General features: G+C 40.7%; 1 protein-coding gene across 1 annotated transcript in view; it reads right to left on the bottom strand.

Moving 5' to 3' along the window:
- Hmcn1 (hemicentin 1) overlaps window positions 1–24,842 on the bottom strand; it is a 435,413-nt gene that overhangs the window by 11,161 nt on the left and 399,410 nt on the right. Inside the window, exons 87-101 of the mRNA XM_059280181.1 lie at window positions 24,072–24,341; window positions 23,415–23,585; window positions 23,125–23,295; window positions 18,823–18,993; window positions 17,971–18,141; window positions 17,354–17,524; window positions 17,034–17,204; window positions 14,842–14,991; window positions 14,197–14,334; window positions 12,996–13,117; window positions 12,057–12,294; window positions 5,357–5,419; window positions 4,064–4,183; window positions 3,480–3,614; window positions 318–431 (exon numbers count right to left, since the gene is read on the bottom strand). Of these exons, the coding sequence (XP_059136164.1) occupies window positions 318–431; window positions 3,480–3,614; window positions 4,064–4,183; window positions 5,357–5,419; window positions 12,057–12,294; window positions 12,996–13,117; window positions 14,197–14,334; window positions 14,842–14,991; window positions 17,034–17,204; window positions 17,354–17,524; window positions 17,971–18,141; window positions 18,823–18,993; window positions 23,125–23,295; window positions 23,415–23,585; window positions 24,072–24,341 (2,376 nt within the window). The remainder of the gene's footprint in view (window positions 1–317; window positions 432–3,479; window positions 3,615–4,063; window positions 4,184–5,356; window positions 5,420–12,056; window positions 12,295–12,995; window positions 13,118–14,196; window positions 14,335–14,841; window positions 14,992–17,033; window positions 17,205–17,353; window positions 17,525–17,970; window positions 18,142–18,822; window positions 18,994–23,124; window positions 23,296–23,414; window positions 23,586–24,071; window positions 24,342–24,842) is intronic.

Here is a 24,842-nt window from a genome sequence, read left to right as displayed (position 1 = left end):
TGTGGCTGCATGCGAACCCATAACCTCAGTGCCATAGGAAGGTAGAGTCTGGAGAATGGCTGGGGCTTGTTGGCTGCCTGGTCTAGCTGAAAAACAGTGAACTTCAATTTCAGTGGGAGATGCTGTCTCAAAGGAATAAGGTGGAGAGTGATAGGTCAGTCATTGATGTCCTCCTCTAGACTGTGCACATGCGCATACAAGCTCTCTCTCTCTCTCTCTCTCTCTCTCTCTCTCTCTCTCTCTCTCTCTCTCTCTCTCTCTCTCTCTCTCTGAGTTACATCAATATAATCACTGTGAATTCAAAGTAAGCATCTTACCGATGCATTTTCTGCCTTTGAGTTGATAGCCAGCTTCACATCCACACTGGAAACTTCCTATGACGTTGAAGCAGCGTTGGTGACAGGGACTGGATTCCTGACATTCATTAATATCTGTCAAATAAAATCAAACTTTCGGTAGATGTTGTTAGGAAAGCTGAGGACATTCATTCCAAACGTTTAATCATCTACCGATCTTGATGATGATCATGGTTAAGACCGCAGACTAACCTGATACATGCAGTCTTGTAGTCTCTGCTACACAATTAATACAATCAGCTGCTGGAAAGGGCTTCTTCCTCCGATACTTCTAAACATAGATGTTTACTAATGGTTCAGAACTCTGTTGGTTAAATTCTGGCCTGCTTTAAGTATTTTACCGTGTGGCCCCCACCCGTTTCTAGGAATTTTTAGCTCTGGAATTCTGTTGAAAGACTGGATTGAAGATAGGAGAAAAGAAAACAAAGCAAACTGACAAGAAGCTGGAAGGTCCTTTGCAAGTGGCCTTATTTCCCTGCCCTGGCTGCTACCCTCCCGACGAGCCTATCGTGTTGTGTCTGACTTAGCAACCTCAGCAGCTCTTCTGTCCTTCTCTGCGGTCACTGCCAACATGACCTGGTTCACAGTGTAAAGAGGAGGAGGTTGTGAAGCCTTGGTATCCTCCCTTCTCTCCCTTACTCAGTCCCAGAGGGGGAGAGAGAGAGAGAGAGAGAGAGAGAGAGAGAGAGAGAGAGAGAGAGAGAGAGAGAGAGAGAGAGAGAGAGAGAGATCCCCCTCTCGTAAGAGAAGTCTATCTGAGTTTTGCACCTCTGAAGACGCCTTCTCTTTTCTCATTAACACGGGGACTGTAGCCCACCAGTTGATCACTCCTCTTGTGCAGGTTTGAAGTCCATCTTTCTCTTTACTCCTAGGCATAGTCAAGCCTCTTCCCTCTCCTAGGTCATATATACCTCAGTCTCCTTTCTCCTCTCTGCTGTTCTAATCCAAATCCTTCAAAAGAGCAATTGCCATATTTAGGCTCTCTGTTCTAAAAGTTGAGACTGTCAGTATCCCTTATTTGCTACCTCTACTTGAGATCTTCTAATTTAGCTCTTGAAAGGCACAAAGTATTAACTCATATAAGTTCATGTACATAATCAAATACTTGAAGATTCTCTTCTTGGTGTATCTCCTGCCTTTCCTTTTCTTTGTTTGCATGGACCTTCATCTCTTTTCACATTGCTTGCCAGAAAAGGCAAATGCCATTAACAACCAGAAATGAATAACATATTGCTTCTATGTGCATACCTATATATTGGCTTTCTTTTTCTTTACTTATTCTTTGTTTTCTAATCACATTATTTTATACAAGTTATACGCGATTTTTTTTATAGCTTGATTTTCTCGTTCCTGCACAATGGCTGATGGTATAGAGGAATCATCCCCTTCTCTTCCTACTATTTAGTTTGGGATCTACTCTTTTTTGACTCTGTGAAAAATCCTGACATCAGTGTCGTCAGTTATTGCCAAAATTTCGAATCAACCATGGTGTCATTTAGCAGGTGAAAAATAAAAAAGTGTGAAACATTCATATGGTGGTATATGACTTGGCCCTTAAAGAAATGTACTGTGAAGCCATGCAAAGAGTCATGAAGGACCTTAATTACTAAGGAAAAGAAGAGAAGCCTGTCTCAAAGGCTACACACGGAAGAATTCTGGCATACATTGCTATATACTTTTGAGACAAGGAAACACTATGGAGATAGTAAATAAATCAGGGTTGCAGAGACAGAGATGGACACTCAGGAATCAGTGGATTTTTTTTTTTTGGTTTTTCGAGACAGAGTTTCTCTGTGTAGCTTTGTGCCTTTCCTGGAACTCACTCTGTAGACCAGGCTGGCCTCGAACTCACTGAGATCCGCCTGGCTCTGCCTCCTGAGTGCTGGGATTAAAGGCGTGCGCCACCACCGCCCGGCTTGAATCAGTGGATTTTTAGGATCATGAAACTATCATACCAGTATAAATCTGTGCAAACACAGAGAATGTCCAACACCGAGAGTGAGCGCTAATGTGCAGGGTGGACTCTGAGTGGTGGTGTCTCAATGCAGCTCATCAAAATGAAACAAAGGCAACGCAGGGCATCAGGAAGCTGATAGTGGAGGGGGATTCGGATACGTGAAGAGGGTGTCAGGAAATATGTGAAACTCTACTTTCTGATAATTAAAAAGATTTATTTTAATTTTTAATTATGTTTATGAGTGTATGTCTGTATGTGGGTACATGCATGTGAATGCATGTGGAGGCCAGAAACACCTGATACCCCTGGAGCTGGAGCTTTGGGAGGTTGTGAGCGGCCCTACATTGGTGCTGGGAACCAAACTCAGACCTTCTGAAAGAGCAATAGATGTTTTCAACAGCTGGGCCATCTCTCCATCCCTTTTGCTAAATTTTAATTTCAACTTCACACTGATTCAAAACAAAATCTCTATTACAATAATATAATAATGAACATTCTAGTCTACACTGAGTCTTCTACTGTGGAACAGATACTATTAGATTATGTTGCATGATCTGCTTTTTCAAATGGTAATAAGCAAACGGTATTCAAAACTACTGTGCTAAAAATATTAGAAACAGCTATGAAATATCATATCTCCATGAGAACTTGTCAAACAACTCTAGTTTTGAAACATCCAAGCTGTGGCTATTCATATTTAAGTTCTTCTGAGAGAGTGGAGGCCTATTAGTTTCATAGGTCCCAATTCTTTCCCTTTTATATGGCATCTGTCCCTTTAAAAGATTCAGAAAGTCTAACCCTTGGTATCAGAAGGCTGGCTCGATGGATAAAGGGCTTGCCATAAGCATGAGGACTGGAGTTTGGATCTTCTGCACTCACATGAAAGTCAGGTGGGTGTGGCATGGGTGGGTGTGGCAGTTCGCATGTAATTCCAGTTCTGAGAAGGTAGATGTAGAGGATCTTCAGGGCTAGCTTGCAAGATATATCAACTAAATTTGTGAGCTCAAGTTTTGTGGAAGACACAAAGTATTGGGCAATTGAGGAAGACACCCAAGGCTAACCACTAGGCTCCACACACACGTGCACAGCCAACTGTACATCCACACATACGTAAGCACACATACACATATGTGTGCATAGCACATACAGACAGACACAGGTTATACCTTGACAACTGAGCCCATCAGAAGTTCTTCGGAAGCCTGTTCCACAATGGACCACACAGCGATAGGATCCAATGGTGTTGTCACAGTCCTGACCAGCATGACAGGTATGTCCCCCCAAAGCACACTCATCAATGTCTACAACAGAAGGGGCCATCACATTGAGGTGAACTGAAAAACAACTAACTTGAGAATTTGCTGTCAAGCAGGGACTAGAAGCCATAAGATATTTGAAAATATCAAAGAATAAGAAAGCTTGAATTTTTTTGGTTGAGCCATTTAAAGTTACTAATTCACAGCAGCATGCTGTGATGTATCCATAGGCCAATCACCGGATTAGACTATTTATAAAGTAGGCAACTTTTAACAAGTGAGTTGTTCTCTCTGAGATCTTCAGTGAGGTATCCCAGACATCCCTAATTTCCAGGTGCCTTTATGAAAGCAATGGCTGGCCAGTTTCTCAGCCCTATATAAGGACTTTTCTGTTCGTTGCAAGGCTGTGGGCAGAGGAAACTGGTCGAAGACTAGCCTATCACGTTTTTCCTAGGGAAGATTGTTTTGGTCATCGGATTTAGTTGGGAAACTACCTTGGCAGGTTCTTCCATCGGCAGCTATGGTGAGGCCTTTGGGGCAGGAGCAGTAATAGGCTCCAATGGCATTGTGGCAGGTATGGGAGCAGGGATTCCCGGCTGTGCATTCATCTTCATCTAAAAGAAGACACAAAAAGGCCATCAGTGTGTAAAACTCCTGCTTCCTCAGAGCTGCTCAAGTTCATGAGAATAATCGTGTCTAGGTGCCTAGGACTTGGATCAAATATAACAGAGAACACTCTAACTGACACAGAATGGAACTGCTATGGAGAAATTAACTTGAAGTCTCCAAGTTATTGCTGATAGTGAATACGTTTAGATTTTTATTCTAAAACAAAAATGATAGCTAAAACACATTTATATTTACTTCGACCTAAAGGCTCCTTAGTAGTTACAACTTATTCTCCGAAGCGTTTCTTCAGAGATAGGAGTTTTACAAAACTGTTCTAATTTGCACAGCAAATCTGGAGAACAGAGGTTAAGTGAACACTCTCAGTCACTAAGGCTATTACTGCCAGAGCTGAGCCTTGACTGCAGTCTAAACACGACCTCCTGCCAGTCCACTACATTCTGCAGGTCAGTGGTAGAGCACTGTCCATGCCAACACGAAATCCTCAGCCATTTGCTAAGCTGTGACTTCCTGTGAGGGACAAAGCTGGATTCCCAGTTACTTGCAGGCTCCCTATCCCGTTCTGTCCCACAACTGAGCAGTTCTGTGGGTAGGTGAGTTCGTGTCAGTTCACCGATAGCTCACATCCATCGAGTCACTGGGTGGAGATTAATGCTCTCTGTTCACTCCGTTCTGTCCCTGGTCACCATCTCTGATACACTAGACTGTGGCCAAACTGAAGCCATATGGGCATTGTCATCCCACTTAAGCTCAAATGTAGTCTGCCACTTGATACTAGGTAATCTCAAGCAGTGTAACTTCTCTACATCTCCATTCCTTAGTTATCAAGTAGAACATTTGTAGGCAGCTGTGATGATCAAATACCTAGGAAAATGGTAGCAGCTGTCCACGAAAGGATAATTATTAGTTGAGCCAGTGAGACAGCTCAGCAGATAAAGGTTCTTGCTCTCAATCCTGATGACCTAACTTTGATCCCTGGAATCACATGGTGGAGACAGACGTCTGCCTCTTACAAATTTTCCTTTGACTTTGTCATGAAGAGCCATTGCTTTGTCAGGAGCCACCACATGCCCCCTTCCACAATAAATAAATGTAAAGGAAAGATAACCATTGCTGACACTTTTGGGAAATGAAAATATTTTATTCACTCCTATACTTACCAGCACAAAAGGGTCCCACTGAGTCTAAGGTGAAGCCAGAGGGGCACTGGTTACTGCGATCTCCTACAGAAGGGAGGAAAGCACAATTAACTGGTCTGTTAGAACACTGGCACCCACTGCCATCCCAGTACAGCCTTCCCTGGGAAGATACATCAAAGAAGAAATAAAGAAAACACAGTATTGGAAACATGCAAGGATGGAGAATTTCATGTTTTTCCACCAGGAGTTAAATGAACTGGTCCAGAGATTGTTGGCAAGCTGACACTGGAAAATTTTTTTCAGTTTAAGTTATACACAAGAATAGAAAGAAAACAAAATAAGTTATTCTGTAATAGCTAAAGAGAACACAAAGATAACTGTGTATGCCAGGCACAGCCACAGATGCATCCTGTTGTCTTAACCACTGGTACACTTTCATTGAAGGAGGAAGGATGCTGTGTGCAAACAACTGAAATTCATTGCCTTAATGGAAAATTAACATTCTAGGCAGGAGTCCTCATTTTTTTGGGGGGGGGGGGAAATCTCCATTTGCAATATTGAGAATTTTGAAATTAAAATTCTTGTATGTGACTGTTTTCCTGCTCTGAGCAGTTGAAGCAAGGGCAATGGGCAGGTTGAGTTAGAACAAATTTAAAGTAGATATCAGGAAAAAGGTCTTGGGAAGAATCTCTTTCCTGAGAGCATTCAAAGCACGAGGGAGGGAGTGGGAATAAGGTGGATGGAGCAAAAGCATCTGGAAAGGTGAACTACATGATGCCTCACAGTGGTTCTCAGCCTTCCTAATGCTGTGGAATAATCTTTTTGTACCCTGTGAATATGTGTCACTCTTATTGGTTTAATAAGAAGCTGTATGACCAATAGCTAGGCAGAATTTTCAGGGCAGAGAGGACACTGGGAAGAAGAAGGGAGTCACGGGGAGACATGGAGGAAGCATGACATGTAGGAGATGAGGTAACAAGCCATGTGGCAGCATGTAAATTAATAGAAATGTGTTAGAAAGAAGCCTAAGCTATCAGCTGAGCTTTCATAATTAATAATAAATTACCATGTGGCTATTTGGAAGCAGGCTGGTGGGACAGAGAAAGATCCATCTACAACCCTTTATACAGTTCCTTATGTTGTGGTGACTCCCAACCATAAAATTACTTCGTTACTATTTTATAATTCTAATTTTGCTACTGTTACAAACTGTAGTGTAAATATCTGTGTTTTCCAAAGGTGGTAGGTGACCCCCGTGAAAGGGTCATTTACCCCAAAAGGGGTCCCAACCCACAGGTTGAGAACCACTGGCTTAAAGGTTACTATCTGTTTCATTTCATTCAAACCTCCTGACATCCTTACTGCTGTCATGATACCTAGTTTTCAGATGAGGCGTCTGAGAGTAATAATTTAGAAACTGCTTAGGAGCAAAAGCTAGTGTGACAGTCTTAAGGAATCAATCTTAACTTTAATAAACCTTAACTTTAAACTGCTGAATTGGTCATTACAACTTATATTCAGTTATTAACCTATCCCTACATCCTTTAAACTTAACCAGTACTTATGTAGGGTTCCATGTTGGGGATGTACTTATGAAAAAAATCATGTCATAGAAACGTAATTCATTATTATCACATAGAAGCTTTGCATTTTGGGATATAATTGGGAGAGATATTTTTCCTTAGGTAGCATTTGGAAAATGTTGTGGAAGGAGATTCCTTCTTTGTTATGATAAAGAAGATTATTAAAATTCAGTGCATAGAGCCGAGTGTGGTGGCCTGTGTCTGCAATCCTAGCACCTGAAAGGGTAAGGAAGGAAGATGGTGTGTTTAAGGTCAGTTGTAGACTATTATTTTAAGACATGTTACATTTGTTAATACTCTGGAACATTTGTTTAATGATGCAAAGTGTGTTGCATTCTTTTATGTTGCATTTGTTTAACTCTGTGAAGCTGTGTTACTGTGCCTGTCTAAAACACCTGATGGTCTAATAAAGAGCTGAATGGCCAATAGCAAGGCAGGAGAAAGGATAGGTAATGCTGGCAGGCAAAGAGACTAAACAGAAGGAGAAATCTGGGATGAGAAAGAAGAATGAAGAGAGGTCAAGGAGCGAGAAAATAAGGGGCCAGCCACCCAGCCACACAGCCAGCCATGGGGTAAGAGTGAAAGTAAGATATACAATAGTAAGAGAAAGGTAAGTTGGGCAGTGGTGGCACATGCCTTTGATCCCAGCACTCGGGAGGCAGAGCCAGGCGGATCTCTGTGAGTTCAAGGCCAGCCTGGTCTACAGAGCAAGATCCAGGACAGGCACCAAAATTACACAGAGAAACCCTGTCTAGAAAAGAAAAAAAAAAAAGAGAGAGAAAGGTTAAAGCCCAGAGGCAAAAGATAGATGGGATAATTTAAAATTAAGAAAAGCTGGCAAGAAATAAGCTGAGCTAAGGCCCAGCATTTATAATTAAGAATAAGCCTCTGTGTGTGATTTATTTGAGAGCTGGATGGCAGCCCCCCCCAAAAGAGCAAAAACAACCAACATTTTGGTGTTCCAATATGGGCACATAAAAAGCTGAACAACAAAGGTCAGTTCAGGCTATTATAGGGAGTTCCTTGTGAAAAAAATTTTAAAAAGAAAAGCCCAGTGAGTGGGAAAGGCCCAGGGACAGGTTTCAACAATTGCACAATATGTAGGAAAGTCCCGACCATTTGTTCCTTGCTCTGAAAGACTTTGATGTAAGAAGGAGGCTGCAATTATAGAAATTTTGAGTGTATGTACTACATATTAAACATTTGAAGCCTTGGATGTATGTACTACAAATTAAACATTAGAAGCTTTGAATATATGTACTACATACTAAATATTTTCACATGATTTAAATATGTAATGGATTTTTAAGGAATTCAACTATCATGTTGAATTTGTATCTTATTCTCCTTCATTTTATTCAGAATGTAACAAAGAATTCTTTAAGTTACCTCAGGCCCCCTGCCCCCTGCCTTCCCCAAAAAAGCACAATAGGATTTTATAGGTCAGTTTATAAACTAGCATATGGCTAGTTTTCTTTATCTAAAAATTCTCACATTAAAACAAGATATCTTATTACAAATTATTTTCCTTTATTCATTCTTTTATTTCCATGTGTATGTGTAGTGTATGTGTATTTGCACACACATGTGTGTGGGTACACTTGTCTGTGCCTGAGTGTGTGGAATCCAGATGTTGATGCTATGATGTCTTCCCTAACCTCTGCTTATCCACCTTGCTTTTTTGAGACAAAGTCTCTCTCTCTCACTGAACCCCAGACTTGCCATTTTTACTACATTAGTTGGCCTGGGAGCCTCCAGGATCCTTTGGTCTCTTCTGTGCTGGGGATACAGGCATGTGCCTCTCTGTGTTTGGCATTTAAGTGGGTTTTGACGATCCAAACTCAAGTCCTTTTGCTCGTATAGAAACCACTCTATCCACTGAGATGTCTTCGTAGCCCAATTTTTTATTGAATTTTTAATTTGTGTGTATATGTGTGTGTGTGCATGCCTGTGGGCCACAGTGCTCACATGGAGGTCAGAGGATAACTTGGAGAAATTGGTTCTCCCCTTCCACATTTGGATCTTTAGGTCATCAAACTCAGTGTTAAGTACCATAACCCACTGAGTCATCTCATTGGCCCCCCAGTCTTTACATTATAATAAAAGTAGATTATTTTGATTTATAACTGTGATTTTCATCTGAATGTGGAAGACAACATAAAGTATTTGTTTATGGTTATAATAATGGATTATAATAGTAGAAAATTTGAACGTCTAAAGTAAAATCCCCTATAACTTTATCAGTTGGGAAAAACTATTCAGTTTATTGACACCTGGTGTTTCCATCTAGTCACTGTTTTAATTAATCCATGCTTCAAATGTTAAGTATGAAAATATTGACTAATAATTGCCAAGCTTTATGAATAAAAAAATCACTTGGTGAGCTTATCAAAAATATAGATTCTGGCTGGGTGGTGGTGGCACACGTCTTTAATCCCAGCAATTGGGAAGCAGAGGCAGGCGGATCTCTGTGAGTTCAAGGCCAGCCTGGTCTACAAAGTGAGTTCCAGGACAGCTAGGACTGTTACATAGAGAAACCCTGTCTTGAAAAACCAAATTATAGATACATATACATACATACATACATATGTATATTCTGGATTGATGAAATGATTCATCAGGTAAAGGTACTTGCTGCCGAGCTTGAAGACCTGAACTTGTACCTGAGGCTGATGATACAAAGATGTTCACAGGGCTTTAGGCTTTAGCCCAACATGTAGAAGTGTACATGGTGGGAGGAGAGAACTGACTCCTGAAAGTTTTCCCTTGACCTCTACATGTGTGGTATGACATTCATGCTTGTACACACTCACACATACACAGTAGATGCTTTGATCTTCTATAATAATTATTAAGGGAAGACAAATAAGTTTGTTCTTAATAGTATGAGTATTTCCATAGCATCAGCCAGGTGTAGAAAATGCAGGCTTTATCACAGTGCACACTGCTTTTCAATCATTATTACACCATAAATGTTCTCTTCATTTGTGTAAATTTACAGTGGTGTCTAGTACATGACCAGCACTCAACAACTGTTAGGGAAAAAGAATGAATTAACTATTTCTTGAAAATTGTTTCAATGATTCTTTAAGAGATTATTAAACATGTGTCGTAATTTACATATTATTTCCAACTTCCAGAATGTTTATTTATTATTTTTCTATTATAAAGAACACTAGGTGAAACCTCTAGAATAGTTATGTTGGGCTATTTCTGTGATTTTTGTTAGGACAGATTTTTGAGCATAAAAATTTGTTTTAACAACGAAGAATGCAAGCGTGCCCCCTGGTGGTTACTGGGAAACTGCAGGTGCATCTTTCAAATGTAATTCACATATCATAGAATCACACGTGCAGGGGCTGCAACAGAATTGAAATGTCTTTAAATGTGTTTGCCTCTATTCTGGGACCCAGATTGCTCAGTAACAATCTTAGATGGTACAAAGATGTTCACGTGGCTTTAGGCTTAACATTTAAACCTAACTTGTAGACGTAGTCATGCCTGTTGGCAGCAATCACTTTTCCTCCGAGGCACATCCAATATTTTGGCGCTGCGATAAGATTTATTTCTCTACAAAGTTTGTGATCAAGATCTTTGCAATCTGTCACAAACATGGGTTCTATAGCATAACCACCAAGGAAAGCTATGTATACACTGTGGGGACTGCTGAGTAAAATAAGTGAGGAATAAACCTCATTTGTCATCTTCTACTCCAGTCATGTGGCAGAGGAGAGCTGAGACTAACTCACGTGAAAAGTAAAGCATAGTAAACATTCTACCTGGCTATGAAGATATCTTTATATTAAAAAAGAACAATGGAGCTGGGTGGTGGTGGCGCACGCCTTTAATCCCAGCACTCGGGAGGCAGAGCCAGGCAGACCTCTGTGAGTTCGAGGCCAGCCTGGTCTACAGAGCGAGATCCAGGACAGGTACCAAAACTACACAGAGAAACCCTGTCTCAAAAACAAAAAACAAAAAAAAATGGAGTTACAAAAAAAAAATCCATAAAAAACCCCCAAATGCCACAGAATATTAAACTGACTGCTGCAGGGGTTTTGAAGACTGAAAAGGAATACTGGGGACCAGACACTTCAAACAAGCACACATCACAGGGGAGCACATCAAGGTATGGGACTATCTTTAGAAAATGGAAAGAAGTTCAGAAATGATGTATGACATGACAGTTTCCAGGAATGAGAAATAATATTGTTATAACTACTGCCCCACAGTTTTTGGAAGCCACATTTACCTAAGGTAACTAGATGTTATAATTTTTCCTGGAAAAATACCATTGCAGTATCATCCCTTTATCATAGGAGTCGTGGTGTGGATGGTAAACTTTATGGCCACATCAATCTAAGTCCTAAGTGCCTGTTAAGACATGTCCGTACGAGCTCTTTTAATTTCCCATTTTCTCTGTGTTGTATCTCTGCTTGATCCAGGCTAGTTGGGCCTTCCTGAGCGACAACATCAATACACTCAATACAGAGAAGAAAGGGCTAAAAAGAAAGCAGCTTTGAGAATCTGAAAACTTCTGACTAGCTTAAGCTATGATGTACTTTACAGCATATTTCAGGGATTTTGAAAATTCATCGATAGATACATTATTCAAAAATTGACTTTATTATCTAAAGAAAAATTATTCAGGCAGATAATGTATATTTTAATCCTCGCTAAGAAGATGGACTGGAACACCAATCCTGCCAGGTACTATGACGAGGCATCCTAGTAAACTAAATGCAACTGAACAAAGCTTTACACAGGGCTAACCTACAACAGAAACAAAGAGCGAGCACACGAGGAAAACCGCACTCTAGCACGCTAGGTCTGGGTCTTCAAATGACTATGTTGAATGGCTTCAAGGCTTTCAAAAGGAACAAGATGTGGGCTCGGAAAGATGGCTCAATGGTTAAGAGCACTGACTGCTCTTCCAGAGGACCCGCATTCAATTCACAGCACCCACATGGCCGCTCACAACTGTCTGTGACTCCAGTTCTAGGGGACCTGGCACCCGTGGCAGAATACCAATGCACATAAAAAAATAATCAATCAATTAATTAATAAAAGAAAAACCAAAAGAAAAGAAAGAAAAGAAAAAAGAACAAGATGGCAGCAGATATTTGGATTTTTCATATTACCTTTGGAAATTGAAGCATGGATTTTAAAACCCAGTGTCTCTTCCAGCTGGTTATAGTTAGACTCCACAGAAGATGCATGAAGGGTTTCTACTAAGAAGGGCATTTTGCCCCAGGCCTGATCGTAGAAAATGGTGTGGTTCCACGTGTAGGGGACACTGATGCCATCAACAGTGAAGAGGCGGGTTGAGTAGGCATAGAGCTGCCCAGGTCCTGTCTGAACATAGTCCTCTGTGTAATCCTAAGGGAAAGGACTGAGGGTCAACATGGCACCTGGCGTTTTTCATAGTGAACTGTGAGGTATGCTATGCGGGAGAAGAAGGAGCCTTAGAGAGTAACGCTGGGATTCTGGATAGAGCTGCAACTGCACAGTAGTCTTCTGGAAATAACTCCTAGATTGATTCTTTTCATTACGATCAGGCTTGTAATTTATGGTCACAATTTGTGGTTTAACAAGATACTGTGGTTGTAGGTCAGGAACAAAGCAAGCTGTGTGAAGACTATTTTCTCCACTCTGTAAGTTCACCAAGTGTTTTATTTTCCCATTGCTTTCAAGTTAAAAATTTTTGAAATTAAAATATAATTACTTCTTTTCTCTTCCCCTCTCCTTTCTCCCCCTCTTTATCGGTGGCACACAAACACTTCTTATAGGGATCTAGTCTCTCTTTCAGAAGAAAACTTAACAAGTGGCTTAAATCAGCACAGCGGCTCTTCTGGCTCTGACACACTCGGCAATAAAAACACTCAGAGAGATTTAAAAGCTGAGCCCCTGGAGATGTTTAAGCAAAGACCAGATGGTTATTTACAACCTTGCTGGAGTAGTAATTTATCTCCAGAGCAAGCAGTAAGAACCAAAGACCCCTGTGCTCTGTCTACAGGGCTTTTGTTCGCCCCCCCCCCCATCCTCACACTAATAACCACGGAGAACTTGTAACGTGTTACCTTCACACTGACTTCGGCAGGTGACTGGAGCTGCAGGACATAGCCACTCACAATGACATCAAGCAGCAGAGCGCCATCAGAATCCAAGCCCCGAGCCACGTGTGTCATCCGCAAGACCTCCCCTGGGAATGATAATGCATTCATTTGCACAGCAATAATAATAACCGCTATTATTATGATACATATGGTTTGTGGAAGCATAGAGAAGACTGATCTAATATAATAGTTTTATTTCAAATGTGAATAAATATGTAAGAGAATTGTTAGCACAAACTCTTCCCATTAAAAAGTTAGCCTTATTGAATTGTTTTCCAAAATTCTATGTGGCAAAAGTATAGCATTTGTTATGCGGAAGATTCCATGTTTTAGACTCAAGCAATAATCAAACATTTCTACACAATTACTGCCTATTATATGGGCCAGGCAACTTCACCAGGGACCAGCAATGCCCACAGGTCTAGCTAAGGGTTTTGTTTTTTCCAGAGCTTCAGCAATGTTTAAAGGGTATCTTCATATGTGAATGGATATCAAAAGGCCCCCCGTCCTCTGTACTGATTAAACATTGGTTAAGGAGAAGCCCTCCCTCACGTTCTTCCTCAAAGGTCAATCCCATGGAGACTGGCCCACTCCAAGGAGGCTGAAGTGGAGCTTTGTATGAACCTTTGTGAATACAGGAAGGGCCGCAAAGGGCTAACTCACAATGATTAGGACAAAAGCAGAGGCGAAAGCATTAGTGTGGTGGGCTTTGCTTCCATCTGTTAGGTAAAGAATTGTCATAAATAGATGAGGTGACTCATAGTTAAAGACAAGGCTTTGATTAACAACAAGGATGATTTTCCTTTGTTATTCATGCTTTAAACCCCTCAAAGGTTTAAAGGCAAAGGCACAGAAAGGAAGAGAAAGAAGTTATTGGGTCACAAGTTTACTATTCTGCTTGATAACACACACAGTCCCTTACAGACCTTGTACTAGTATCCACTGACAGAAAAATATAAAACTGCTTTTTACATTATTCATGCACCAAAAATTCAGTAATATGCACCAAAAACTTATAATAACTTTTCATGGGAGCATGCACCAAACTGTTCTTAGCCACCAAGATTTACAGCAATATATCTATATCTAATATAGGTATCTATATCTTTGTCTGTCTGTCTGTTTGTCTGTATCTAGTAGACTATTACGTTCACCTGACACTAACCAGTTGCAAATTCCACTTGGGTCTCTCGTTTGAAGACTGCATTAGTGAGGGTAAAACCATTGACTGCTTCTCCTATTTCTTTTGCTGTTGTCCAGTAAATGGGATTTAGGATGGAAATGATCTTTCTCATTGCTGGACCTAAGAGACAAACAGAGTTACAGAGCAAAATATTTATAGTCAATTATTGTCATAGTATATTATTCACAAGGGTGGATGCTAATGTTGACTAATGTGCAATCAATATGTCTTTGCTTATCTTTTTTAATAGCATATACTAGCTATACAAAATACTGGGTTTCACTACAACATTTTCATACATGTACTAATGTACTTGATCTCTCCCCAACCAGTTTCTCTTTGAGATAAAGACAATGTATTATACCAATGACTTAATGTTTCATCCTTTAGAATCTTTAGGTGAAATTAGTAAGATTAAAAAATAAAGTATGTTTTTAAAAAGAAATGTATGAAGGAAGGTGAGATGGCTCAGTGAATCAAGGTGCTTGCTGCTAAGCTTGATGACCTGAGTCCAATTTCTGGGACCCACATGGTGGGAGGAGAAAACTAATTTTCATAAGTAATAAATAAATTATTACTTATGTAATAAATAAGTTTATTAAAATTCTCATAAATAGAGTGACTCACCAAGACTTCGAGGCACATTGGTAATCTTGGCCTGTATTATTCTTGTATCAGAGTTGGGGCTATCTGTTATTGTGGCATCGAGGAAAGCGATTCCAAACTCAACATCATTAATATTCCCAATAACACTCCCTCTGGCTCGCTGGGGTCCACCTATTGAGGGAAGGAAGCAATTCCATCAACATTACACCAAGGAAAGGAAAGCCAGGGCGCAGAGATGCTACAAATCTTTTCTCAGACATCAAAAGAGTCCTAGGGCATCCAAATTTGAAAGCAAAATTAATAGGCTTTTAAAAGATTCCACTTTCACATAACACCCATTATCCCCATAAATCTGGTATCCCTCCGATCTGTGAACATCATAGTACTATTGCTTAAGCCAAAGAATACAGTATGTCCATTCTCACAGTCCAAATAAAGCATGTGTTTGTTGATGGCGATGAAACCATGACTACATTGAGTTTATAGAGCAAGTCACATGTGGCAGTAAACACTTCATGTGCATTAACTCTTTGGTTCCTATCAGCAGTCCTAGAAGGTGGCCTTAAATAGACACAGTTTGCAGGCTGGGCAAACAAAATTCAGAGAAATGATGTAGCTCTACCATCACTACAGGTCTAGAGAGAGAGGACTGAATACATTATCTTCTTGTCTTCAAAATGTGTTTTGGAGTAGAGACATTTATTTATCTAAATTGATAACTTAAAATTGTGTATGTTTATTGTAGATAATGTGTTGTTTTAAAATATGTATACATTAAGAGGAAAGAGGAAATTAACTAATTAGCATATTTGTCACCTCATATACCTACTATTTTTGTAGTGACAATACTTCAAATCTATTCTCTTTCCATTGAATCTACCGTACGATTGTGGAGAAGGTAGAAAAAGAACATGGAAGTAGACACAGTGGGACAGAGGTCTCCAGTGGCAAAGGGTGAGGGCAGAGGCTTGCAGATATGCTGGTCAAGGCTACAAAGTCACAGAGGTGGAAGAAATTAAACATATTGACTATAGAGCAAGTCAATTATATTATTGTTAATAATATAAACCCATGTTCTTTTATCTACTGTTTCCTTCTTTAAAAGAGAGAAAGATCTTACCAACAAAATACCATCTAATCCTTGTTGCAAGTCACTGCCAGAATAACGTGGTATATTGTTCAGTCTAGATCAGTGTGTGTGTGTGTGTGTGTGTGTGTGTGTGTGTGTGTAGCGCATGTGCACACACCTGTATGTACATATGTATATATGTATGTTTGTATGTATACATTAGTTCCTTTGGAGATGGGTGTCTCAGCAGTCTTGAGCTACAGATAGAGCATTCATTATTGTCTATATCAATGAGACAACAATTAACTTGAGAAAATTTGAGAAATATATTATAATTTTGACAGCACTGTAAAATTCATACCAAAACAATTTGATTAAAGAACAAATATGAAAAGTCTCTCTTTCCTTGGTCCTAAGCAGGAGAAAGAGGGACCTGTTGGGCAGGATTGCTGATTCAGTTTTCTGAATGATTACTGACAAGTGTGGCTTCTGTTTTAACTGAGGAGCTTGAGTCCCGGCATTGAGCAGATGTTTCCTCAATCTGGCTGCCTGGTTGGGGTCCTTGAAACCTTGTCGGATTCTGGGACTCAAGCTGTCCATCTATCTAGACGATGGAACACGTGATCACCTGAAGGGCAGAACTGTTCTCTTGCTTCAGGAGGGAGTCTCCAAACCCTCCATACCCATTTGTGCACAGAGTGTGTTTGCTGAGCAGGTGAAGAGGTAGGTACTTGGCCTTCCAGCTTGTCCACTTACATATAAAAATCACTCAACATGAATCGTTCTCACCCTGTCAAAGGGGACCTTCTCGATTTTCAGGGACATTTTATTTTTAAAGAAAACTTTAAAGCGTTGTAAGGTCCAATAGTATCTTCCCATTTCAACCATACGGAGCTGTCAATATTGGTCTCCCTGTAATCTTTAGAAATATGTCCTCTGACATGTAGAAGCCCCAAAGGAGCAGAGGCCAGAACCCAGCTGTAAGTGCTGTTATGGGAGCACACTGTCTTTATAACTCTCGCTTCCAGAGCTGGCACTGTTTCATTCAATTGTGGGGTCCAAATGGATAACTTTTTCTGTTTTGCGTAGAGACTCCACACTTATGCTAGCCATGGTCCTGCCAAAGCACAGTTCACCTACTTACCTGGACATGCCTGCATATTGCATCTGGATACCTGGGTGGCATCTCCTGGACAGGAACGGCCATTTTTCGATGGTACTGGATTGTCACATAGCCGCTTCCGCATCCTTTCACCTCCTCCACAAGAGACAGAACAGTGGCTCCAACTGTGCCATGTTCCCCAACTTCCATCCACTGTGAACAGGAATGGAATGTTCAATATTAATGAATCAGTTTTAAAATCTTCACTTAGGACACTCCCGATAGGCAAGTGACAGGGCTGTAGCAATGATCACTAAATGAAAAGGTTCACTCCTCCTACAGACTGGAATTAAGAGGCTCACCAGGACACATGTCAGTGTGGCACCTCTGGATCTGGGTGTCTGGCCCCCTGCAGGCTCTGCCTCCATTGGCGGGACGTGGGTTGTCACACGTGCGGTACCTTCGCATCTGCCCTCCATTGCAAGTCCGGCTGCATGTTCCCCAGTCACTCCAGGGGCTCCAGTTACCGTGGGCTACAGCGTGAAATAATTTGACATGAGACAGAGCTCTAACAATGAGAAGTAAAAGAAGCCAGGACACTCATCCCCAAATCAAGGAAAACCCTTCAAGAAATAAACAGAAAGACAACCAATCAATAAGAGAGTATCTTTCCAAAGCAGGTGGCTTAGGTGATGCTTTGACTAGAAACAGAAGACATATTCTAATAATGATGGGATTCCGTTCAACTGCTCTGCTATCACATTTAAACTATCCCATGAGCTAGAGGTGATATGGAAAACACAGTCTCCACTCTGGCTGAGCAGAGACTCTAACGCTCGGAACACACTAAAGCAAAACAGCATTTTGGCATCCTAAATGAAAGGTCAAAGAACAAGCAATAAAATACTATAACTTTCAGGTTTGGAGCCTTCACAAAGCTCCACAGAAGTGACGCTGACTCCCTGTTTCCAACACTCACTTGGACAAGGGTCACTATTACAAAAATCACTCTGGACATCACTTCCTTCACAGTTGCCTCCTCCGTGCTGTGGCACTGGGTCAGAACAGTCCCGTGTTCTCTTCCTGGCACCTCCTCCACAGGACACACTGCAGGCACTCCAGCTGGCCCAGGTCGCCCACTTACCATCAACTGTATTAACAGAAAATCATATGTGCTTGGTTACGACCTGAAAACGACCAGGTTAAAAAATGATCAGAGACACTGGATGGAGAGGTGGCTCAGGAGTTAAGCGTGCGCAGCTCTTCCAGGGAACCCGAGTTTGGTTCTCAGCACCCATGTTGGGTGGCTCACAACTGCCTGTAACTCCAGTGTCCCTTCTTCTGACTTTTACAGGTACCCACACAGGTGGCATACACACACACACACACACACACACACACACACACACACACACACACACCACAAAAATAAATAAAAATAAATTTAAAAATATGAGCAGGTCAAACCTTGGTCATGTTAGGGTGAGTGACATTGTTGGGTGAGGGTAGATGTTATTAGCTAGTGACATTGTTGGGTGAGGGCAGATGTTATCAGCTAGTGACATTGTTGGGTGAGGGCAGATGTTATCAGCTAGTGACATTGTTGGTGAGGGCAGATGTTATCAGCTAGTGACATTGTTGGGTGAGGACAGATGTTATCAGCTAGTGACATTGTTGGTGAGGACAGATGTTATCAGCTAGTGACATTGTTGGGTGAGGGCAGATGTTATCAGCTAGTGACATTGTTGGGTGAGGGCAGATGTTATCAGCTAGTGACATTGTTGGGTGAGGACAGATGTTATCAGCTAAGCGTGTTCTCTGTTCGTCTCACCTGGACAGGGTCTCTCACTGCAGACTTGCATCTGGGTTTCTGCTCCACTGCAGTAGGCCCCACCAAATGACGGTGGCGGGTTGTTGCAGAGCCTTGTTCTTGTCTGACTGCCTTTCCCACAGCTTTTGCTGCACGCACCCCAAGGCTGCCAAACACTCCACACTCCATGGACTACAAACAACAGAGGCAGTTTCAAGCCACAGAACCATATTTATTTAAATAACAAAATTATGCAAATAAATTAACTCCATAGTGAGTTAAAAAAAAATCCCACAATCTAAAATAACTAAAGTTGAACCAAAAGAAATATAACTAATGATGTTCTCTTTTTCTCATGTTTGATTTTCAGAGGGAATTGTGTCCAGGGACATTCAGAAGGCTTAACTAATGCCAAAATAAATGCTTACAATTATTCAAAGGAGGCTATTTTATTAAAATCAAATTTAATCAAGTAACCATATGTAAACAGAACCTGAGTGTTTAAAGCCCTAGCTAAGCATTTGTGAACATTTGGTACTCTAGGGAGAGCAGAAGAGACCAGAAGCTTCTAAGCAAGTCTGTTTAACAGATCTAGATATGCTGTGGGTAACAAGACATTTTCAACAATGCTATTTTGGACCCAAGACTGCAAGAGTGCATCTCTAAATGTGGCCTGGCTTTTCACTTCAGTATGTTCTTGGATCTCTCGACAACAGGGTGATTTGCACAGGTCTGAGTCTTTGAACAATTTTCTCCATTACGTAATGTTCATGAACTAGAAATTCTGAATAACACACTCACCTACGTGCTAAACAACAGAAGCAAAACTGACCAGTAGTTTCCAAAGAGCACAATTAAGAACTTCCTTTTGGTAGCTAACACATTACAGCATCAGACCACAGGACTGGAACAGCCTGCCGCTTCCTACCAGGTGCGTGGGCTGAGAATCAGCACTGTGGGTTCCCTTATTCAAGAGTCAGTATCAGGCCAGATTTCCCTCAAAGAGCTTTCTAGATATGGTGCTCATAAAGTATGCTTCTTTGGTCACTAGCTTTACCAAGGTATGAACCAAAAGTGAGGTGAAGACTTGCATCTAAGTATTCTCAACACAACTTCTAAGAAACTACAATATTAAAATCAAACAATGAGATTGTAATTTTTCTGATTTTAAAGAAAATATTAAAACATCTTGCATTTTCTCATAATTAATTGATCTCTGATTAAGGTGGCTACTTATTCTCTTGCTTTGCAGACAGCAGCAAACACAATCACATGAACCTACTGTACTCAACAAGAGTCTGTTTTCAGACAATACTTGACTAACCCCAAGAAGCTGGGAGGGAGCATTGAAAACCACTGTGCTGAGATTATAATGCTCACAGTCCTCACAAATCGACTGCATCACTTCAGACGTTCTGCAGACCCAGGGACTTGAAAACAGCCTAATTTCAAGGACTTTAGTTAACCAAAGTCCAAACCTCTGATAATATAAAAATGTGTTATTACAGGAGGCTAGAGCTGACTGGCATTTATTTATGTCATGTTTGTCTTCTATTCTACACTACACAAATAGAAGTTTGAAACTCCTTTTGAAAATGCTTTGACTTTTTATATTTAATTCATGAAGAAACCCTAACCAAGATTAGCTTTAATGACATAAGATGGAGTAGAATTGAAAACTTCTTTTATATATAGAGATAAACAACACACAAAAAGAAAGAAAAAAATGAAGACAGATATTGTAAACCAGAGAAAGCATATGAAATCAAGATGTTTGGAAGATTCCAAAAACCTCCTAAATAACCAAACCAATCCACAAAGAAGACATGGAGAGGAACTGCTAAATAGGATTTCAAACTACAGCCAGTGCATTTGTTGTAATAGGTGGAAGCTCTGTGAAGAGCAGCAGAGGCCCAGGCCAGGAATAGCCACTCTGGAGAAGCCCTGGGGCTGGCAGGCGCTTAGTCCTTATGGGCTGTGCAATTCTTGACCAGTGGCTTGGCTTCTGTGTGTTAAGCTTCAATACTCAGGGTGTACTGAATCTTATGAAACCAAATCCAGGATATGTTGAGCATAATAATAGATAAATTAATGGTGTATTATGAACCCCCTGAAAAATACTTGATTCATTATACCACTGAATAATGAGTCTTTACTGATGTAAGTCAATAAATAGAGAAATAATAAACAAAATTTTTTTTTGCAACAGAAAATGATAACAGCTGTACAAGACACAACTGAAAAAAATCAGTATTTAATGAGAAGTATAAGAGTAACTTATGCAGGAAATAATCACAGGGATGCCAGCATTAGTGGGTGAAAGACTGATAAAATGTTTATGTGGTTGTAAAGCATCCCTGCATGTACATACTATCAGGGGAAATAGTAGCACCTGCTAGTTTTGTGGCATCCTACTGCCTCCATGGTTGGCATCTACCCACAAGGGTGGCGTCACTAAGCACTCAATTGAAAAGAGATATGACTCTCATTCATTGTCTGTCTCAGGGGCACTGCTAACAGAGTGCCCAAACAATGGCTAAATTCAACTGGCTTATAGATTGTGGCATAACTAAGGAAAGGCCCCCCAAATAGTAGATCAATAAAACAGTGGGCAAAGTAATTGTAAACAAATAGTTACCAAACATGGAGAGAAAAGATGACACTTATTTTTAACATAATTACAAACACCCTTCATTATAAACACTTTCATTAAAATTACAAACACTTGCATTATATAATTTCCTAAGCTGATAACGGAATATAAACTCTCTAATTAGGTATTTACATTTCCTTTTTCTTTAAAATAATGCCATTACTTTAGAGACTAAAGCAAACCCTTGACGTTTTACTCATGTTAAAGACTTCAGGGCAGTGGGCTTTGTTTGTCAGCCTATCTGTTTATTTTTGGGGGAAGATTACAGGCATGCACCACCATGCCCAGATCAGTACTTTGTTTTTGAAATACATTAGAAATAAAACCAAACTTCTGGTAAAGTATCCCAGATCTAAGCAAACAGACTTGGGCATCACATCAGTCTGGGTTCAAATACTCAACTCCCTTTTACTAACTATGCAGCCTTAGTTAATGAATTAGTTAATAAATTCCCATTATTTTCTAAATTTTTCCTCATGTGCATAGCAAGATCCAATAAACAATTCAGTGACTGTCTCTTTTTGAGGGAGCTTTATCTTTTTTGATGATTCTCTCTCCATTTTGCTCCACTAATGCTCTCTTTTGAGTTTATTCAATATGCTTATCAAGGTTAAAAATTACTCTCTACTTAATAGTCTTTGTTCAATAGAACATTTCATATTCTACTCATTCAAGTGTTTAGAGATTCAGATATCATCAAATCAGAGTACATAATAAACATTGTCAAGAGTCTAGAATAAATGAAATGTTCCTGACTAGTCCTTCCTCTCTTCTACACAGTCTAAGAGGTTCACAACAAGGACCTCTTGGCCCAGTACCTCTTGACTACCTATATGAGCATGTCCTCCAAGCTGCCGTCAAAGGGCCCACCTCCTAGATTTCGCTCAGACAAAACAGGTGACAAAATTAAACTCAAACATAGTTAATTCTCAGAAGCCGAAATGAATTTCAGAGAGAGGAACTTTTTCCCTCTGAGGTCTGAGATTCCCAGGCCCCACTCATTGCCTGTGATCATTTTTTCCACACACAGGAAGAATTGAATGGAGGATGAAGCCAAATTAAGATAGTGGAGCTCAGAGATGGAAAACGCACCAGTAGAAGCATTGGCCAAATCCTTGCATTCATTTATACCTGAAAGAAGAATTCTCTGCCTATGTAAGTTTGATTCTGTCAGTTGAATCTGAAAGAGGCATGGAATATGAAGTCAGCAACAGCAGGAGTACCAAACGTCTAGCATGGTGGTCCTCGGCAAGGTAGATGAGTAAGAGAGGAAATGAGAAGATGCAAGCATGCTCCTCTCTGTTAGCACACTTCCCGGCAAATATTTAACCCCTCCAAGCTCATTTCCTCACTTGAAAATGGATGACTAGATAAGATGTCACCTGAAGTCCCCACCATCTTTCAAATTTATGAGTTAGCATATACTTAAGTTTCTGTGCATGATTAAAAATACACCAAGTGTGGAACCACTTTCCTGTTCTGTGGAGTGAGATATTTTCCTGCAATGCAGTCATTTCATTACAAGGTTCTTCGTAAAGCAGGAAAAGAACACAGAGAGTGAGCAGATTCCTGAAGACAGAAGCCATAACAACTTTTCACAATAAAGGAAGAAAGGATCTTAACTCCAGGACAGGAATTAATATACAAAAGCTTGGCTGGTGGGTCCTCACCTGGGCAAGGCCTAATGTTACACATGATGATTTCCACAGCATGCCCCTCACATGGCCGGCCGCCATGCTGAGCCGATGGGTTACTGCAAGTTCTGGTCCTGGTTTGGTTGCCATGCCCACAGCTTCTAGTGCATTCTTCCCAGAAACTCCATTCTGACCAGTGACCATCCACTACAGGAAGGTAAAACCATTACACCATCAGGTAAATTCAAATGGCAAGCACTCGCCCAGAGGCAGCCCAAAGGTAAAGAACAGACGCTGCAGTCTATTAAACACCTGCAGAAGTATACCTGGACACAACTTATTTTGACAGTGTCGTGTTTCTGAGTCTGACCCTTGGCACGGCCTCCCGCCGTTGGCTGGAAGTGGGTTGTTGCACAGCCGACTCCTCTTCTGGATGCCTTTTCCACAGCTGACACTGCAGGGTCTCCAGGCGGACCACAGTGAAAACCCACCATGCACTGCAAATGAAACACTGGGGTGTTGTCTCAGGTGTGCAAGTGAAAACTTCGAAGTCTCATTTCACTGAGTTTACAGGCTGGCTGTAGAGCTGCGTGTAATTGCTGAGGAACAGCTATGGAAGCTCTGCTTTAAGGGTGAAATTAATATCTAGAAGTGAGAGATTAACTCAATAAAATTCCCTCTCAGATCCTCGGCTGATTTATGTGGTCATGGCTACGGGAAAAATAAAAGATAAAAAAGTTTCCATATTGCTTACCCTTTATATATATATATATATATATATATATATATATATATATATATATATATCATATACATCACTTTCTGAAAATTTTTGCTTAGTTTTGAATGAAAATTTACTTTAGGATTCTGAATGGCTAGCATGGCCTTTGAAGACTCTAAACTGTGTTGTTTTAATCGTATTAGCTGATAAACCAGAAGGAGACTGGGAATCTGAGCTGTCTTGGGCTCTGCTCCCTACTTACCTTGGACTATGACAGGCACTCTGACAAGGACAGAGCCCATCAAGTTTCGGGCAACACACTCATATTCAGAGGTATCTTCCTTGCGAGCAGCAGCGATGTATAAGGAGCTGTTGGAAAGCATGGTGAGTCGGTTATCCCAGGGGATGGGGTGCCCTTGGCGGGACCACGTGATGGTTGGCTGAGGTTCACCGGTTGCCTGACAGTCCAATATGACTCTGCCACCAGCATCCACAACAGTCTCCACTGGCTCAAGAGCGATAATGGGAGGACCTGTGAGGAAAGTAGACAGTGACTCTTAGTTGTTAAGGGGCTATGTAAACATTTATCTTATTAAAATGTGATGACTTCATTTTGAAAAGAATGATAGGGCTTTGATATTGAGTAGTATGAACTAAAGAGAAGAAATGTTGATTGCGGGGGTTTTGAGTTGGGCAATGAGGTTTGTGCTTGGGTAAGTCAATAACATACAAATGAAAGAAGACATCTGATGGGAGGCAGTGGGGAGCGGGTGGTGATTTGTATTTTCTTTTAGGACATTGACCTTGAGGCATCTATGAGACACTCACATAAACAGGCCTAGATGGCAGGCAGATTCAGATACATCCACACAGAAATCTCAAAATCGAGATGTTGGCAAGGCATGTGGATCTGTTTTTCATAATTGGATGAGATTGCTTCAAAAGAGAAAGTGACGTGGTAAAGAGATGATATGACATGCACACAAGGGTACAAAGAGATGGGCAGAAGGCTGGTTTATAAATGATACAAAGA

The sequence above is a fragment of the Peromyscus eremicus genome, chromosome 15 (genome assembly GCF_949786415.1).
Source record: "Peromyscus eremicus chromosome 15, PerEre_H2_v1, whole genome shotgun sequence".
Lineage (NCBI taxonomy): Eukaryota > Metazoa > Chordata > Mammalia > Rodentia > Cricetidae > Peromyscus > Peromyscus eremicus.
Note: the sequence above shows the minus strand (reverse complement) of the source record. Positions and strands in the feature narration are given on the sequence as shown.